The 20,844-nt window shown below is 43.2% G+C and overlaps 1 protein-coding gene across 2 annotated transcripts in view; it reads right to left on the minus strand.

Annotated features, from left to right (window-relative positions):
- Nucleotides 1-20,844, minus strand: part of CCDC28A (coiled-coil domain containing 28A) — a 142,237-nt gene that overhangs the window by 13,460 nt on the left and 107,933 nt on the right. For both annotated transcript variants that reach the window (XM_069234318.1, XM_069234319.1), the window contains exons 4-5: nucleotides 12,880-13,034; nucleotides 12,181-12,203 (exon numbers count right to left, since the gene is read on the minus strand). In XM_069234318.1, coding sequence (XP_069090419.1) covers nucleotides 12,181-12,203; nucleotides 12,880-13,034 — 178 coding nt within the window. The remainder of the gene's footprint in view (nucleotides 1-12,180; nucleotides 12,204-12,879; nucleotides 13,035-20,844) is intronic.

Here is a 20,844-nt window from a genome sequence, read left to right on the forward strand (position 1 = left end):
GGCGCTCTGTAGAAAATATAGGCAATAGGGTCCACTGGAAAGGGTAGGCTCTGCCCTTTTTGACTATGCCAGTCTGCCATGGATTCCTGCTTGGGTTTCATAGCTGGAGCTGTGATCACAAGCAGGAAACAATCACTAGGCCCCAAGGGATTGTTTTTTTGTCTCTTTGCTCTCCCCCAGCATGGCGATCAACTGCCCAGGGGGTAATTGGTTAACATTTTCCCTTCTGTGTGGTGATTGTGCCCTGCCCTTCCCATAAAGTGACAAAATAAAATGGACTATTTTAATTGTATTTGAATTACAGTTTGACGTGTGTTTAGCAAGTTGAAGTACTCTCTCTCACACACATACACACACAACCACGCACACACCAAAAAACATTCTCAGTGCACAAGTACCTCTGCATTCTACCAAGCACACAATATTTGACGAAAAAAAAACGTTTCAGATAGAGGACTGCTGGTCAGGCCATAACTCAAATAATGTAGGACAGCTCGGAGGCCAGTTCTGATACTGAATCTGAAGAACAGGATCATGGATCAAATTCTGGAAATGATTTTTCAGTTGGAGGAGTTCCATCAGATGGTGAATACTCTTCAAGTGGTTCTGAAGACCATGGCCATGCAGCACAGCAGAGTAGTCGAGAGGTCACCTTGCAGGCGCAATCACAGCCAACGAGAGACAGTGGCAGTGTAGCTCAATCAGGAGTGCACACAGGTACTGCACTGAGTAAAGTACCAGTGTTCAGTTGGCTGCCCCCTAATACATTCCAGGCACAAAATTCTCCCTTCACTTTGCTGTATGTTAAGTCACTACTGCAATGTTTTGCCCATTGACTACTTGCAACTTTTTGTGGGTGACATGTACCTTGGGGAAATTATGCAGCAGATAAATATTCCAACTGAACAGTTTTTGAGGGAGAATGAAAATGTCACTTACCCAGTGTACATCTGTTCGTGGCATTAGTCGCTGCAGATTCACATGTGTGGCACAGTCCGCTGCCTGGTGTTGGGCTCGGAGTATTACAAGTTGTTTTTCTTCGAAGAAGTCTTTTTGGTCACGGGACCGAAGGACTCCTCCCTCTTCGGCTCCATTGCGCATGGGCGTCGACTCCATCTTAGATTGTTTTCCCCGCAGAGGGGTGAGGATGGAGTTGTTTGGTATAAATAGTGCCCATGCAATGGAGTGAATATGTATGTACGTTAAGAGTTTCTAATAATTATTTACAAATGTTCAGATGTTTAAGATTTATGATCTACTTCTAAACGGCTACAGGCTTCCCGGGGAGGTGGGAGGGTACATGTGAATCTGCAGCGACTAATGCCACGAACAGATGTACACTGGGTAAGTGACATTTTCAGTTCGATGGCATATGTTGCTGCAGATACACATGTGTGGCATAGATTATAAAGCAGTTACCTCCCCTAAAAGCGGTGGTTTAGCCTGTAGGAGTTGAAGTAGTTTGGAATAATGTTCTTAGTACAGCTTGGCCCACTGTAGCTTGTTGTGCATTTAGTACGTCTACACAGTAGTGTTTAGTAAACGTGTGAGGCGTAGACCAGGTTGCAGCCTTACATATTTCGCTCATAGGAATGTTTCCTAGAAAGGCCATTGTAGCACCTTTCTTTCTGGTTGAGTGTGCCTTTGGTGTAATAGGCAATTCTCTTTTGGCTTTAAGATAGCATGTTTGAATGCATCTGACTATCCATCTAGCAATGCCTTGTTTAGAGATTGGATTTCCTATGTGTGGTTTTTGAAAAGCTATGAACAGTTGTTTTGTTTTTCTGATTAGCTTTGTTCTGTCAATGTAATACATTAGTGCTCTTTTGATGTCTAATGTATGTAGTGCCCTTTCAGCCACAGAATTTGGTTGTGGGAAGAACACTGGCAATTCTACTGTTTGATTTAAATGGAATGGTGAGATTACTTTTGGCAGAAATTTTGGATTTGTTCTTAGAACTATTTTATTGTTGTGTATTTGAATAAATGGTTCTTGTATGGTAAATGCCTGTATTTCACTTACTCTTCTGAGGGATGTGATTGCAATGAGAAATGCGACCTTCCAGGTTAGATATTGCATTTCACAGGAATGCATGGGTTCGAAAGGTGGACCCATGAGTCTTGTTAAGACGATGTTAAGATTCCATGAAGGAACTGGTGGTGTTCTCGGTGGTATAATTCTTTTTAGCCCTTCCATGAATGCTTTAATAACTGGTATTCTAAATAGAGACGATGAATAAGTAGTTTGTAGGTAAGCAGATATTGCTGCGAGGTGTATTTTTATAGATGAAAAAGCGAGATTTGCTTTTTGCAAATGTAGTAAGTATCCTACTATGTCTTTAGTAGAGGCATGTAATGGTTGTATTTGATTGGAATGGCAGTAGTAAACAAATCTTTTCCACTTAGATGCATAGCAGTGTCTAGTGGAAGGTTTTCTAGCTTGTTTTATGACCTCCATGCATTCTTGTGTGAGGTCTAAGTGTCCGAATTCTAGGACTTCAGGAGCCAAATTGCCAGATTCAATGATGCTGGGTTTGGATGCCTGATCTGTTGTTTGTGTTGTGTTAACAGATCTGGCCTGTTGGGTAGTTTGACATGCGGTACTAGTGAAAGGTCTAGTAGAGTTGTATACCAAGGTTGTCTTGCCCATGTGGGTGCTATCAGTATGAGTTTGAGTTGGTTTTGACTCAACTTGTTTACTAGATATGGAAGGAGAGGGAGAGGGGGAAAAGCGTACGCAAATATCCCTGACCAACTCATCCATAGAGCATTGCCTTGTGATTCGCGGTGTGGGTACCTGGATGCGAAGTTTTGGCATTTTGAGTTTTCTTTTGTTGCGAACAAATCTATCTGGGGTGTTCCCCAAATTTGAAAGTACTTGTTCAGAACTTGGGGGTGAATTTCCCATTCGTGGACTTGTTGGTGGTCTCGCGAAAGGTTGTCTGCTAGTTGGTTTTCTATTCCTGGAATAAATTGTGCTATTAGGCGAATGTTGTTGTGAATCGCCCACTGCCAAATTCTTTGTGTTAGGAGGCACAATTGTGTTGAGTGTGTTCCTCCTTGTTTGTTTAAATAATACATTGTTGTCATGTTGTCTGTTTTGACAAGAATGTATTTGTGTGTTATTATGGGTTGGAAGGCTTTTAACGCTAGAAATACTGCTAACAGTTCTAGGTAATTGATATGAAATTTTGTTTCGTGTATATCCCATTGTCCTTGAATGCTGTGGTGATTGAGGTGTGCTCCCCACCCTGTCATGGAAGCGTCTGTTGTTATAACGTATTGAGGCACTGGGTCCTGAAATGTCCGCCCTTTGTTTAAATTTTTGCTGTTCCACCATAGAAGCGAGAGGTATGTTTGGCGGTTTACCAACACCAGATTTTGAAGTTGACCCTGTGCCTGTGACCATTGTGATGCTAGACACTGTTGTAAGGGTCGCATGTGTAGTCTTGCGTTTGGGACAATGGCTATGCATGATGACATCATGCCTAGAAGTTTTAGCACATGTTTTGCTTGTATCTTTTGGTTTGGAAACATAGCACTTATTACCTTGTGGAATGCCTGCACTCTTTGTGGACTTGGAGTGGCAATTCCTTTTGATGTGTTGATGGTTGCTCCTAGATATTGTTGTGTTTGACACAGTTCTAGGTGTGATTTTGTATAGTTGATGGAAAACCCCAGTTTGTGAAGGGTTTGTATGACAAATGTGGTGTCGTTTGCGCATTTTTTTACTGTGTTGGTCTTGATTAGCCAATCGTCTAGGTAAGGGAACACATGTATCTGTTGTCTCCTGATGTGTGCTGCTACTACTGCTAGACATTTTGTGAACACTCTTGGTGCAGTTGTTATTCCGAATGGCAACACCTTGAATTGGTAATGTATTCCTTTGAATACGAACCGTAGGTACTTTCTGTGAGAAGGGTGTATTGGTATATGAAAGTACGCATCCTTTAGGTCTAATGTGGTCATGTAATCTTGCTGTTTGAGCAGTGGAATGATGTCTTGTAGTGTGACCATGTGAAAATGGTCCGATATGATGTAGGTATTTAGTGTCCTGAGATCTAATATTGGTCTTAATGTTTCGTCTTTTTTTTGGAATTAGAAAGTACAGGGAGTAAACTCCTGTGTTTTTTTGTTGTACTGGTACTAACTCTATTGCATCTTTTTGCAGTAGTGCTTGAACTTCTAGTCCTAAAAGTTCTAAATGTTGTGGTGACATTTTGCGTGTTTTGGGGGGGATGTTTGGTGGGAAGTTGTGGAATTCTATGCAATAGCCATGTTGGATTATTGCTAATACCCAATTGTCTGTTGTAATCTGTTGCCAAGATTGGTAGAATTGGCTTAGTCTTCCCCCCACTGGTGTTGAGTGAAGGGGTTGCGTGACTTGAAAGTCACTGTTTAGGTGGAGGTGTTTTTGGAGTCTGGAATCTTCCCCTACTCCTTGGGAATTGACCCCCCCGATATCCCCTGAAACCTCCCCTTTGGAAGGAACCCTGATATGGTGTGGTTCTTGTTTGTTGGCTGGTGGTGTCTGTGGGTTGGCCACGAAACCCCCCTCTAAATGGAGTTTTTCTGAAAGAGCCTCTGCTCTGCGGGGAGTAGAGTGCGCCCATGGCCTTGGCCGTGTCTGTGTCCTTTTTAAGTTTTTCAATGGCTGTGTCCACTTCAGAGCCAAAAAGTTGTTTCTCGTTGAAGGGCATATTAAGGACAGCCTGCTGGATTTCAGGTTTGAAGCCTGAAGTGCGTAGCCAAGCGTGTCTCCTTATGGTGACAGCAGTGTTGACTGTTCTCGCTGCAGTATCGGCTGCGTCTAGTAAAGAGCGGATTTGATTGTTTGAGATCGTTTGTCCCTCTTCCACTATTTGCTGCGCCCTTTTTTGGTATTCCTGGGGAAGATGGTCTACGAGAAGTTGCATCTCGTCCCAGTGTGCTCGGTCATATCTGGCCAGCAGCGCTTGTGAATTTGCGATGCGCCACTGGTTGGCTGCCTGTGATGCTACTCTTTTCCCTGCCGCATCAAATTTTCGGCTTTCTTTGTCCGGAGGTGGGGCGTCGCCAGATGTATGTGAATTTGCTCTCTTGCGAGCTGCCCCTACTACCACGGAGTCAGGTGGTAACTGCGAAGTAATAAACGCTGGGTCTGTGGGTGGTGGTTTGTATTTCTTATCCACCCTTGGGGTGATGGCTCTTGATTTTACGGGCTCTTCAAAAATTTGTTTTGCGTGCCGTAACATCCCTGGTAGCATTGGGAGACATTGATATTGGCTGTGTGTAGCCGAGAGGGTGTTAAATAAAAAATCATCCTCTATAGGATCGGAATGCAGTTGGACATTGTGGAATTCTGCTGCCCTAGCCACCAGTTGCGAGTATGAGGTACTGTCCTCTGGCGGTGACGGCTTTGTGGGGTATGACTCGGGATCATTGTCCGGCACTGGGGTGTCATACAGGTCCCAAGCGTCTTGATCCTGATCGTCATGACTTATGGTAGTTTGCGCTGGTGAGTGCATTTGTGGCGGTGTTTGTGCCGGCGATGCCTGTGGTGGAGAGGGCGGAGGCGTGACTTTTTTAACCACTTTGGCTTGTGGTTGTGCGTCATCCTTTGGAAGTTCGATCCTTCTTTTCCTCATGATTGGGGGAAGGGTTGATATTTTCCCTGTGTCGTGCTGGATGTACAGTCTCTTTTGTGTGTAGTCCGATTCTACACTTTGGAGCTCTTGTCCAAATCTGTGCATTTGGCCACTTATTCCTTGTTCCTCTGAGTAGGATGAAGGTGTGGTATTTTTCGGCGCCGAGAGAGAATCTTTTTTCGGTTTCGGCACCAACAGAATTTTTGTTCCTTTCGGCATGGATTCTCGGTGCCGATGTTTTTCGGTGCCGGTATCTTGTTTTTGTCTCTCGGAGCCGCTTTCTCGGCTCCGAGGTTGCTCCATGGCGGTCCCTCGACCGGAGTCGGGTGTCTTCGCTATGGGCGTGCCCTTTTTCGGCGCCTTCGACGGGTCGCCTGTTTTATGGGTCGAGCCATGGCCTGTTGGCAGTGGCGTCCCCTGGGCTTTCGGTTTGTCGATGGATTTACTTTTCGACGTCTTACTCACGGTTTGTTGCTGTTGTTCGACGTCGGAGTCTCCGGATTCTGATTCCGGAACCGAGAATGTTTCCTCTTCCTCGTCGAAACGTTGTTTTGTCGACGTGGACGCCATTTGTTGACGCCTGGCTCTTCGGTCCCGGAGTGTTTTTCTGGACCGGAAGGCTCGACAGGCTTCACAGGTATCCTCCTTGTGCTCGGGGGACAAGCACAAGTTACAGACCAAGTGCTGATCTGTATAAGGATACTTACTGTGACATTTTGGGCAGAAACGAAACGGGGTCCGTTCCATCGGCTTCGATGTCGCACGCGGTCGGGCCGACCAGGCCCCGATGGGGGATCGAAACTACCCCAAAGTCTTCCGATGATCGGTGTCGATGTACCTAACTATCCCGATACCGAACGGAACAATACCAACGCTTTCTTCCGAGATTCTGACTAACTTTCCGAACCGAAACACGGAGCGAAAAGGAATACGTCCGAACCCGACAGCGGAAAAAAACAATCTAAGATGGAGTCGACGCCCATGCGCAATGGAGCCGAAGAGGGAGGAGTCCTTCGGTCCCGTGACCAAAAAGACTTCTTCGAAGAAAAACAACTTGTAATACTCCGAGCCCAACACCAGGCAGCGGACTGTGCCACACATGTGTATCTGCAGCAACATATGCCATCGAACATGAGGGTTTCTTCTCATTCTCAAAGAACACCTGTGGATACCCGTTTCACTTGGGTTGTTGAAGAAATCTGGGGTCTTATACTCCCCATGGGAATATTGTGCAAACCAACACTATAGTCTAATTGGTCTTGTTGCAGTTTTGGAAACATCCAGCATCCTATCTATCATGAGCAGAGATTGTTTTTTCTTATTCTGCAGCCTATTCTGCAATATATTGATCACACAACATGCTACAGGACGATCCAGGTTGGCCAAATTTGGTCTGCAGTGAAACATTTCTCTGCCAGGTTTCCTGAGATTTATGATAAAGCAAAGAATATAGCAGTTGACGAGTCTTTGGTCTTGTACAAAGGTTGGCTGCTCTTCCATACATACCAATCAAGAGAGCTTTTTACAGCATCAAGCTGTACATGCTGTGAGAGCTCTGCTGATTATTCATACTTCCTGTCTGGGAATTATTCCAGTGTAAGTATTGCAGATTGCCCTTCTCTGTTAGGAATTAATGAACAGATTGTTTGGAATCTCGTTCAATCACTTACAACCTTTATTCGGACAATTTCTACAACAGAGTACAGCTGCTTAGCGAGCTGCACAATATTGCCACTGTGGCTGTAAAACAATTCAAAGTCACTGCAAAGGATTCCCTCAGAAGCTTGTTTATTGAAAGCTCCAAATAGGTCAGAGCAGTGCACTGCAAGAAAATGTTGGCTGTGGAATTGTAATATAGACAGGAGGTACAATGCTCACTATAATTCACAATGACAGCAATTCTCAGGTCACAGTTTGTGGTCAGATGACAGACCTGCACAAGGCCAAAAGCATACCTTACTGTAACACGTATATGGGAGCAGTCAATAAAACTGACCAGCTACTACAACCACGTGATGCACACACAGTACTACAAGTTGGCTCTCCACCTGATACATTTGCAATTTACAATGCGTAGGTTCTCTATTATGAGATTACCACAGGAAAGCTGATAACATTCCTTGACTTTGGTTTGACCATTGTTGATAGTCTCACTGCTGTAGAAGTATTATGTTCTACTTCATCTGTTCCGGAGGATGTTGCAAGGCTGAAAAATCAATACTTTCAGACCGTATTACTACAACGGAGAAGAAGAGTAAATCATGTCACAAATGCAGAGTTTGTACTCGGAAAAAGGCATGGAAGTGAGTTAATACTTTCCCCAGAGGCCATTTAGTCAGCTCTGTGCATTCTAACTTGCTGCACATCACACCATCAGAAAGTGAAGTCCTGGGAAACTGACCGAAGTGGAGCAGTCAGTTCAAGTGTTAGTATGACATTTGAAATGGGCACGTAAAGATACATGCCTTCATGGCCCATTATGTGCCTTGCCTTTGCAGCCTTTAAAATTTTAGCATTGAATAGTGAAAATGTTCTCATCCAAATAAGTACCATAATTCACACCAGTTTCCTTCCTGTAGAAATGATTTGAGTCACTGTATCATTACTGACTCCAGTAAATAGTTACGCATTAGTCATACTTGTGGTCTGCTTGCCACCTTCACCCTCTGTTGAAACAGTTGATGTTCCATTGGCTGTATGACAAGTGCATAGCATCAATGCACTACACATAACCCTGAATAAACTGTGTGTCAGGTTTGTCTGCCAAACCCTAGGATCCTTTGCCCTTTTGGACATTCTGGAAATTCTCAGTAGGGCATGTAGGAGAGTCCACCAGTGATGGTGGGAATGAATGCAATGGTAAGCAGACACCACAGAATAAAACTGACAGTTTATTCTGCCACAGTTTACGCAAAAGTCACAATCTTTTCTCAGAAAAAATACAAATATGTGTCTCTTGTGCATACTTGGTTCTTTCCCGGGTTTGGTCATCTGGTACCATCCAGGAATTTTCTTTACAACCTGAGTCTTCTCCTGCAGTTGACCCTCAGAAAACAAGTAGGTAAGGCCTAATGAAAAAAAAAAAACACAAACTAAAATGAAAAATAATTCTTGTCTCATCCCATTCTTGGTATTTTTACAGTTTCAATTTTTACTTTCTCCCTCACTTCTTTTTGTGGACCTCTTCTATCTTTTCACATTGGTTCCCTGGGTCTCCTTCTTTCCTTATTTCTACAGGAACGTTTTTATGTATATACTTTCATCATCACTGGCCTTCTCATGATTTGTTTTAGTTCTTGGCCCCAATAACTTTTTTTAACATGGTGGAAGTTGTCCCTCATCTCCAAAGAAATTGGCACCTTTCTCTAAGCCAGTAACCAACAACTTTATTTTTTGGGTTTACTTCTACCACTGTGCCTGAATTCAGAGTTCTGTTACAACACACCAACAACCTAATCCTCTGCCCCCAAAGACCACAACATTCCCCTTCCACAAATGCAAATAAAAAAAACTTGTGATGACTGATGTGCAATTGTTTTCTTCCCATCCCCTACCTACAGCACTACTAAAAATATGATCTTGGCAAACCACAATACTTCCCTGAATTGTAGTGGGATAGCTTGCCCTGCAGACAGAAGAGCAGGGACTACCACTCTTCACTCCAGGTCTGTCCAGCATCCTACAATTCGTCTGAGTCCATGGGCAATGTGCAGTTGTAGTCCGTCCATCACTAGAGGCTTTCCGGTAGTTATCCTGCTTAGGAGATGGGTCAACAGGGCCTATCCTCTTACAGTGTCCATGGTGTTCTGCAAGCTTTCCTTACAGGGTTCCCTTGGACCTAGTTTCTACTATGTCCACTCTATCTATTATGTTATTGTACTGTCTTTCTTCTGTTTTCCTGTCCGTCTGAATGTGTCTTCATTTTCTATAAGTCTTGTGGAAGGCCAAGTCAGTTTGGCTTCTTGAACACCACTATGGGCATCAGCTGCATGAGGTAAGTCCTCACTTCTAAATAGTACCAGGATTTTTACCCCAGTTTTTAAATGTAGATATACTCACACAGTCTGATGAATGAGTCCACAGGACATATTTGGATGCCTCCCAATTTACTACCACGCACTGGAAGGAGCTCAAGTTACCACAGTGGATGTGCTTTAGGCACAAGTAAAACAAGTCCTCCTAAGCCTAAACAGAGTGCCACGGGGAGGTGTTACAAAGGTTCACCTGACACAAACACATTTTCAGTCAGCATCCCAAGTCAGACAGAGACTGGAAGAGATAGTCAAAGTTAACCATGGCTTGTTTTCATGAGAATCTCATGAGAAAAATCCTTACAGGCAGGAGGCAGATGGTCAAGGTAAGAGTAACACATATCACTAAACATATCATCACTTATAGGTCACACTGAAAACACATTTTGTACGCTTGTGGCACTTAAGCAATACACAAATGGCAGCCAACAGAAAAGGAAGATCCCGAGTGCTAGATGCAGCTTTACACACTGGGTGGAAGAGGGTCTACCGTTTTACATTTTTTCAACCCATGGTATAGTGGCTAAAACAACACATAATTGAAGCGTCAATGGATTTTGTCTGTGATTTACATATTTATTGGTAATGAAGAATGTTAAACCATGTATCATTCTCACACATCTCCAGACTACAATTATTCTGGCAGTTTTGTATGTGCTTTGTCTATAGGAGAGGAAAGGCTCGACACTGCACCCAGAAGCAGTCGAAGATGACTTCACAAAGTATTGGTAACCCAAATTCAGAGTATCAAAATAACTCCTTCATAACTATTTTTCATTTCTTTTATATTTTTATTTTTCATTAAATAGATCTCACCATATGAATTCATGTACAATTGGTACACAATGAAAAATTAGAATATGCTATTCTTGGTCCTGGATACTGCATGTTTTTCGACAGACATAATAATATATTACTTCGGTATTCAGCTATCAGGGCAATCAAACTATAGATGTAAATGTGGTCAACTTTGCTATTTTTTTTTACTTGTTTTCCTTAATTTTTTATTTTCAACAATTAGTTTATGTGGGAAAAAAAATCAGTGATCTACACAAATAATCCCGTGCAGAATTCCAAATTGTGTATACTTTGCAGAAAAACACAGCTTTCTGGGTTCAACTATGGGTTTCATACCTGTTTCCACCACAACCTGCAAGTAGGTAGAAACCACAAAATAGGAAAAATCAACCATCACTTAAAAAGATGCAAAAAAGGTGGTTAATAAATGTTCTTTTAACACCTCTGCCTGGTCCAAAAAAACGAGCAAAGGGTGATGTCAGCACAGCAGAGTTCTTGCTAATGCATTTTTTAAAACAACATAAACATTGTTGCACAGAACCTTTTCCTATTTTTTTATAACACACAATTTTGATGTGTTTTGGCTATTTTCTTGGTTCCTTTCAGGGGAATCAAAAATCACAAGGGCACCTTTAGAATCCCCAACATGCGGGTTGAAAAATGCTAATTTGGCCGGGATACCTTTTATGGAAATAAAGTTATGGACGCTTAAACACGAATTGCCCCAAAAATGAAAGGGGCTCAGCAGGAGCATGTGCGTTGGCAGGGGTAGCCTCAGCATTTTCTGATGTCATTTACAGAAACAGAAATGAGTGTCAAATACTTATTGTAATTTGAATGTATATTTTGATATTCTGTCCTAGCTTTAAAATGAAGGTAAACTTCTCACACAATAATCTTGATAAAAGAAAGTACAGCTTGATCAAGGGCATTTCATAAAAACTAGCGAGAACGAGTATATCACTAAACAATTAACATTCAGCATCTTTAGCCACCAGCCCTTCAATGGAGCTCCCAACATTCCAATGTTCTAATAAATCTTACAATCTGCCAGTAATTTAGATTCAAGAAATAAATATCAAAAAACAAAATGACATTTTACCTATAGAGCACTGGTTGTTCCAATCCAGCTCAGTAGCAATCCAAAGTCATTACCATTGAACAACCATCCAATAAACTTTGTGAAACACTATAGGTGTTGGTGAGAATAAATGCATGTAAATGTCAAACAGTGATCTAGATTTCTATATTTTAAACTAATGATGAAAATTGTTCACCTTGTCCCAGACTCACCAGCTCTCCGAAAAATAATTAAATAAAAAATTAGAAAAAATAAATACAGTAACCAAAGGTCTTAATACAGACATCTATACAAGTCGATAGCTTAGGGATCTGTACAAGAATATTTCAAATTCTAGCATTTGAACAGCTTGTATAAAGCTACAGTAGGGTTGGTAGTTCAACCCATACCAAAAAGCCACACACAGTCTCATTAATAAGTGGAATTCAGACACAAAACAGAGGGCTGTACGTTACCACATTCAGAGCGCAAGACGTAACTCAAAGTTTACAAATAAATGGAAAATATTTAAATAAACATAGTGCTCACCTCCACATCTGGTCCTCATTTCAATTTAATAATCAGATCATCAGAACACAGATAAAACTTGATTTGACCAAAACTTAACATTTCTAATATACTGAAACTTTTCATAAAAGGATACATTGATGAATTCAACTCTTCTAGCTAAAACATAAAACAGAATTGTGTCACACATTATGAGCTTATTTAAAGTAAACTTTAATCATATTACATTTGTGTACCTCTCCCAATTCTTTACCTATTCAGACCAATTTACATCTTAGGTATTGAAGAGGTATAAGAAAAGGAAAGAAATCAGCAAAGTGATTAGGTCTTGTCATATCAATCTAATGGCTGTGTCAAAGCTTTTTGCAAAAATAAAAACCCAACAACAACAACAGCACAGTGACATGGCTGGCACGTTAATAAATGTGTGATCACATATGGACACGCATACGGCACCGTGTATGCACCTGTCTGAGGATGATGTGGGCGCCATTTTCTTTTTTGTTTTATTTAATGATTGTTTAACAATACTTTGCAGAGCAATCCAGCTGCAGCTGCCTCTAAATAAAGTAAAATAAAAAAGTGAAATGTCCACGAGGGATTCAGGAAGCATCAGAGGAGCATGTAGGGGGCAAGCAACAGAGAACTGGGTTGGGGTAAAGAATAGGGGATGGTCCAGGGTGTGAGGGAGCAACAGACACACGTCAATTGGAGAAAGCTAATAAAGAAAATGTTATAAAAAAGACGGGGGAGGGGAAAATTGGCACTGTTGCCTTACAATCCTCATACAATGCTCTTGCTTCCTTTTCTGTCTCATCATAACCCTTCTACTTACGTCTGTCAGCAGCCGGTCAAGATTTGAATCGCTGGCAATTTTTCTTTTCTCTTCAGGAAGTTCCTCCAGCTCCCCATAGAGTTCCAAATGCAAGCGGGCCAACTTCTCCTGCATCCCTCGTATGTGTTCCATCTGCTCTATTGAGCACTCGTTACCTGAACAAAAGGGAGGTAGTGTGCTTAGCAAACAAGAAGCAACAGTGCAAAGAAACAATTAAGCAAAAAAAATCACACAAAGTCTGGGATATTCAGCATTCATTTTATAATAAAATTGTTGTTTACACAATACCAATTCTTAAATTAGAATAGGGCTTTGAGGACACCATCATTGCAACAGGAAGAATAAAGACCATAGAAAGCATACATATAGGAACAGAAAAATATATATATATTACTTTAATTATACTTGATGCATTATTTATGAACCATGTACACTTACGTATTGTAGATATCACCACTTACTTGCTCTGGACTCTGAAGTTTGAAGGAAGTGAAAGGCGGTACTTGATTGGCAAACAGACAGCAGGCGGGGACACGCTTTACAAAAAACCCATATAAACCTTTATTTAGCAAATGTTTGCTACTTCATTTCTGTCACACTACCCAATACAAATTAGCTTTTATTTCTAAGGGTAATGAAAAATAATTGGAGACACCTAATTTTTGGATGTAAGGCATTTATAGAGCACATAAATGCATGTGAAAGGCAAATTACATAGAGAATCGGTAAGTTACAAAGCCAACAACACACAGCTCAATTGTTAAACTGTAGTATTCTTTGCACTCTGGATCTAGTGTGGGGATACATTTCCTAGTTCAGGAAACAGCAACATAACCCACAACTCTAACCTGGAGAAATGACAGTCATTCTCCCTCATTTTGTGGGGGTGAAGGATTAAGAGGGAGAGGCAGGCCGATTCCGTAGGCCTCCCTAGCAGCAAAAGATAATAATACCCAACGTACCCTTTAGTGAGAAATTGAAAACAGGCAGATGTCTAAATGTCTCTCACTCTTTCTTCCAATCAGTTATGCTCTATTGGGCACAGAGTATTAGGTGTCTGACAAACCTGTTTGAGGAATGCTCATCTGCAGGGGTTATTTGCTATACACACATTTTCTACAAAACGTGAAGGAATAATGATAATAATTATAATGATTTCAAAGTTCAAACATGTTTCATCACACATCCCTACTTTGTTATTCTAAAACCTGTCTCATATTGATAAATATCTTGTTATGTAATTACCACACCTACATGTGCACAAGGTAAGATAGACTAAAGAAATAGAGTTTAAACATAATAACATAGTTATCTTGCACACGTTGATTAGCATTATCATTCAAAAGGTGTGTGTTGGGATCCAAGATGGCGGCCGGTTGTTCCGGCTGATTCGCCACAGCAGCTCCCACTGTTCAGCCGCGCATGCCGCGGGGCATGATTACAGACATCCTCGGAGGAGTAGCCGTGTTTCTGGGGTTGTGCACGGCCCGACTGGTGGAAGTGCAGCGTGCGGCAAAGTGTGTTGCGGGGTGAGCCGCCCGCCGCGTAGCTTGGCTTGCAGCCACGCAAGCTCTACAGGAGTGGCTGCTGCCCTGTCTCTTGTTTACGGGCGGCTCCGGAGGCACGGCTCTCGGCGGCTGGCTTTTAATGGTGCCGAAAATCACCAGGACCCTCCGGACGCTACAGGGGAAACCCAGCCTGGAAGCTATTGGGGCAAAGAGAGAGAGGAAACAACCTGTACTCCCTCTAAAGGATCAAACGGGTGCTCGAGGAAGAGGAGTGCAGCAAGGCGCACCCGTAATGGAGAAATCGTGAGGAATGCTGTTCAGGTGCCTGCAATATTTACCCAAATAGCGAAGATAAAACAGATACCTACTCAAAAATAACTATGTAATGCACAATCTGGCACCCTGGACGATAATGGCGATCAGATACTTTTTACAGGAACAGGGGCCAGATGGACAGCCAGTCCGGATAAAACAGGTATGCTTTTAAAAAACAGTGGAAAGGATGGGGGGGCCCTTCCTGTATTGATGAGGATATGATTAATGACCGGCTGCCGAGGGAGGGGGCTATTGAACTGGGAGAGATCAGCAGCGATGCAGGGACCTGCAGCTTAACCCAAAATGTTGCATCACAAGAGATTGAGGACACGCCCAAAACATTTTCAATATCTGATGTTAAAGCATTGAGCCCCAGCTCTAGGGGGAAGGAGGATAAGCTATTGGGGGCCAAAGGCGATCGTGGACTGGCGGATACCGCAGATTTTTTTTTTTCCTTATCTGATCAATCTAAGGACTCGGATGAAGAGATCCCACTAACAGATACTGACTTAGAATGCAGCTCTTCAGCCAGTATTTGGGTGTCAAATAAACTGACTTGTAGAAGGAAATCCATTGAGTGGCTCAGTACCGTGGGCAACCTGGGGACAAGGCCTAGTGGGGGTGCAGCCAAATGATCAAGACGGTGTAGGCGAACTTCAGTGGGACTATACTGCCACCCAGCGGGCATTTGTGAAGATTGACAGCTCTAGCGATATCCCAACAGGCTCCATTTTGGGGATTTCAGAACAGGTCGAGGCCCCCTCGCTGGAACTTGTTTACCACACCATGGTACACAACCATGAACAGGCTCAGAAAGAGAGCAGGAACGTGAAAATTGCAAATAGACAACTCCAGTCGTCTATTAAAAAAGTAGTAAAATCTTGTCAGGACATAAGTATCCGTATTGCCTCAATGGAGACTCGAACTGAGGCACTGGAGACAGAGGTTAAGGCCACTGCTGCACAAACGGCTACACAGGGACAGCAGATCTCATAGCAGAGGGCCTAGAGGGGCAGGATACCAGGACCTACATAGTGTCACTTTTTAAGAAAGCCTTTCCAGATCTTCTTGAATGGAACTGTGGGACAGAGATTCAGAGAGCATATCGATTTCCACTGTTTAAGAAAAAACAAACTTTCGATGCAAGTAGAGGATAGAACTACCCAAGGGCCATTATTATCTATTTTGACAACTTTTTACCGTGGTAAATAGTATTTTTTTTTAAACGACCCAATTTAAAGTTAAATGTAGAAGGGGTATCTTTCTTTTCAAGACCAGACTTTGCACACGCCACAGAGAGGGACGGTGGCGTTTGAGGCAGCTGACTGCACCATTTTAAGTGGTGGGGCAGAAGCATATCTGCTGAGCCCCGCACATCTAAAAATGATCTACAAATGAACTACGCAGACTTTTTTTTAATCGGAAATAAAAGCAGGGGAATATGTGCAGCAATTAAGAGGCATCAAAAATGAAATTGATTTGTGGGTGTGGGTGATAAGGGTGATTAGGGGAACGGTGGGCTGTGCGCTCATCGAATTAAGTTTCCTTTTCCTAAAAGCCTGCAGCTTTGGTGTGGTGTGTGCCCCACTGTTTTTTCTCTCCTTCTTCTACGGTGGGTTCTGTAGGGGGCAGGTGGGAGTTGCCGTGGTGGTGAAAAGTTTTGATTTGATTTTTCTGAATGAACGGGCGGGGCTGGTGGGGTGGATGACTTCCATCTTACAGGCCCAGGGGCCTGGCGATCCTATTTGTCGGGTTTTGGGTGGGAGGGTAGGATAGGGAAGGGAGGGCAGGTTTTGAGGGGGGGAGTTGGAATTAATCAGGAGAGGGGGTGGTGGCAGAGGGTGTAAAAGGACACACAGTAGGAAGGATGGTGATAATGGTAACAACGTGAGGGGTGCCTTTAATGCAGATTTGGAAAAGATTAGCTGGCCGGCTCAGGGAAGGTATGTGAGATGAAAAGGTAAAAGAAAGGGTCAGGAAAGTGAAATGCTTATAGCTACTGTAAATGTCTGCAGGCTCAATGATGGTAAAAAACGCCAGCTGGTAGGGGAAGTCTTTAAGGCCGATATTATTTGCATGCAGGAGACCCATATTGTAGGCACGCAGAAGCACTCGATGGAAGCTAGTGGCATGTACAAATCAGAATACTACATATTCACACGAATTATGTCTTTAGTGGTTCGAAGACAGTTTACAGATAAGTCAGGCAGGGTAGTTTTGCTGGAATGCTGTGCTAGAGGGTCCAAGTTCACAATATGTTCAGTCTACAGATCAAATGTGGATGATCCGGAAATTTTGGACTTACTTAATATGGAACTTGTATCCTGGGCAACCCTGGTTGTAATACGTGGGGAACTGAGTATACATTTGGATAATGAAACCCCCATTCAAGAACAGACTATGTATTAGGGCAGAAAAAATGAAGTTTTTTTGGTGCTTCAGACATTAGTAGCAAATTATGGCCTGATCGATGCTTGGCAGATGTGCAGGCCGCAGGATCCAGGCTATACCTTTTTCTCTTTTCCACATAATAAGTCAGTCAGGTTGGATTACTTTTTCGTATCAGCATCTCTGCAAAGGGGATTAAGGGTTGAGAGATATCCCAGAATGATATCGGATCATAACCCGCTGGTTTTAGTGGTGGAGTTAGGGAAATAAAGTCCACAAGTCAAGTCCTGGTCTTTTGACAGGGCATTATTAGCGGACCCAGTGTTTGAACAAAAAATGAAAGTCTGGATCCCGGACTTCTTCGAGATAAACCGGGGTTCTGCCCCTTGCCATGTATGGGATACATTTAATGCGGCCGTTAGAGGAGAAACATTGAGCTATGCAGTAAGAAAAGAGAGATCACGTACTGAACAATTAAAGTCAACACAGATAAAGTTGAGTGCAGCTGAACAACGACTAGGGGAGGTGATGCGGAGTAAGGGAGAGACTTCAGACATTTTATATGAATTAACCACTATAAAAGCGGAGGCCGTAAAGATTTTTATGGAAAAGTCAGCTGCTAAATTCCTGGTACATCAGCAGGAATGCTATGAATATAGTGGGAAAGTTGGCAAGCAGCTGGCCTTAAAAATAAGGCAGAAGCAAACCTATGGTAGTATTAGCATTCTGGAGAATGAAGAAGGGCAGTTAGTTGATAGAACCATCTAAATACTTCTAGAATTTCTGGGCCACTATCAAAAACTATACTCACAAGAAGGGCAACCCTAGGAGGAGGAAATGCTCTTTAATATGGGGAATACTCCTTCGGGACAGCTACAGGATATAGATAAGAGCAAATTGGAAGCTCTTTTGACAGCCAAGGAACTTGGTATAGCAATTAGCGCTCTGGCAAGAGGTAAAGCAACCAAGGTAGATCAGATTCCACTTGAGTTTTATACGTTTGTTTTTTAGAATTACGAAAGGAATTATATAGCTTATTCCTTGAAATACAGTCAGGGTCTCCCCAACTTCATGGGAAGAGGCTAAGATAATAGTCTTTTTGAAAAAGGATAAAGAGCCGCATCTACCTAGCTCATACCGTCCGATTTATTTGATCAACAGTGACGCCAAACTCTATGCTAAGATATTGGCTAATCGATTAAGCTCAGTGATTTCTATTCTTGTATCTCCGTGGCAGCATGGGTTTATTCCAGGAAAAGGCACAGCTGATCATATAAGACGTGTTATCACACTGTTGGATGCCAGGGCCGTGGCTAAGCTTCCAATGGCAGTTATACTGCTTGACGCGGAAAAAGCATTTGATCGGGTCCACTGGCCCTTCCTATGGGCAATCTTGCGCAAGAATAACATTGGGCCATGGTTTACTAAGGCGATTCAGCAGCTTTATCATAACTCTATTGCCATCTTGCAAATAGCTGGGCTAAGATCAGCTCCTATTATTATTGAGAGAGGTACACAGCAGGGTTGTCCGTGTTCGTCATTGTTGTTTGCCCTATATATCGATCCTTTGATAAGGAAACTGTTTAACAATAATCAGATTAGCCCAGTGGTATCGATAGTGGGCAGTACAAAAATACTTGCAGACGATATTGCGGGCGTCGCAACTGACCCCACGACCACTTTGCAGGAAATAGAACAGGAGGCTGCACGGTTTGGAAAAGTGTCCGGTTACTTATTGAATAAAACTAAGTGTCAAATATTAGTTAATGGTTGGGCAGCTTCTGAGGATGAGCGCATAAAGACCGAAGTCCAGTATTTAGGAGTTAAGCTGACAGCTAACCTTGATGAGTTTGTAGAAATAAACCTGGGCCCCGTTTTAACAAAGGCTAAGAAGGACCTGTACCGTATCAATACCTGCATCTATCACTTATGGGACATTGCAACGTGATTAAAATGACTTTTCTACCTAAGGTGCTCTACTTTTTTAGAACTATACCATTAGAAATTGGACAGGAATGGTTTAAATTAATGGAAGGGTTGACCAGTAATTTTATATGGTCCTATACTAAAACACTTCGGTCTTTTCGTTTTTTAACGCTTCCAAGTGAGAAAGGTGGACGGGCACTCCCCAATTTCAAATTATACTACCTGGCGGCTGTGTTACAATATGAACAGACACTATGGGGGTCATTCTGACTTTGGCGGACGGCAGAGGCCGCCCGCCAAAGTCCCGCCATCAGAATACCGCTGTGCGGTCAGAAGACCGCCGCGGTAATTCTGAGTTTCCCGCTGGGCTGGCGGGCGACCGCCAGAAGGCCGGCCGCCAGCCCAGCGGGAAACCCCTTTCCATGAGGATGCCGGCTACGAATGGAGCCGGCGGAGTGGAAGGGGTGCGACGGGTGCAGTTGCACCCGTCGCGATTTTCAGTGTCTGCTTGGCAGACACTGAAAATCTTGGTGGGGCCCTGTTAGGGGGCCCCTGCAGTGCCCATGCCATTGGCATGGGCACTGGTGGGGCCCCCAGGGGCCCCACGACACCCGTTACCGCCAGCCAGGTTCTGGCGGTCAAAACAGCCAGAACCAGGCTGGCGGTAAGGGGGTCGGAATCCCCATGGCGGCGCTGCCTGCAGCGCCACCATGGAGGATTCCCTAGGGCAGCGGGAAACCGGCGGGACACCGCCGGTTTCCCGTTTCTGACCGCGGCTGTACCGCCGCGGTCAGAATGCCCATGGATGCACCGCCAGCCTGTTGGCGGTGCATCCGCGGTCCCCGGCCCTGGCGGTAGACAACCGCCAGGGTCGGAATGACCCCCTATATGTTATAGATAGATCCATGCAAGATACCCTTCCCTCAATCTATACACTAATTTTGGGTAAGGAGGCAGACACAGTCTTCCTACGGATCTTGGAACCTAGCTACTACAAGAAGGTTAAATTCAAAACGATCAACTCCGCCTTCAAGGTTTGGGCGCAGGTTAAGCGCGGGATGGGGCGGGTCTGCTATTACACACAGCTTTGGAGTACATCAATGTTTCCAGAGATTTTTAAAGATCATTACTGTATAGGATGGGCCAGCTATGGTATTCAGAAAGTAGGGGGACTTTTTTCTTGCGGGAGGTCATATTAAGACATTTGAGGATTTAAGTGTAGAGTTTGCCTTGGACAGAAGGGATTTTTTCAAATTTTTACAGATCAGGAATTTTTTGATAATTACGTTTAAACATAATCCATGCAGGGGTAAAATTAAGCTGATGGAGGTTATGGGTAAACCCATAGGCTGTACTATTAAGAATCTGTACCCGCTCCTCCTAGATTCAGTACAGGATGATGTGGCACTGCTCGTTAAGAAGTGGGAATTGCGGGTAGGTGCTAAAGAGTCTGCAGTGTTCGACTCCATAGAAATGGCTCAGAATGTCTTACTGGCAGCCGGCCCGCAAGCCCAGCATTATATGGTTTTATATAATTTATATTATACACCGGCCAAGATTGCCAGTGGGGAAAAAGTGTGGGTAATACCTGCCCGCAATGTGGAAGCTTGGAGGCAGATCTTTGCCATATGTTTGTTAACTGTGTGAAATTATCAAGACTGATTTATGAAATATCTGAATTTTTGAAGAAAGTTATGAGACAGGATGTTAATTTAACAACTGGTGTTGTTGGGGGTTGATGATTCTGTTTGCATGAACCGATCAAGATATTTCCGGTTTGTAGCAATGTCTGTATTACGTGGATGTGTAGCATCTGATTGGCAGGAAT

This window comes from Pleurodeles waltl, chromosome 5 (assembly GCF_031143425.1).
Source record: "Pleurodeles waltl isolate 20211129_DDA chromosome 5, aPleWal1.hap1.20221129, whole genome shotgun sequence".
NCBI lineage: Eukaryota > Metazoa > Chordata > Amphibia > Caudata > Salamandridae > Pleurodeles > Pleurodeles waltl.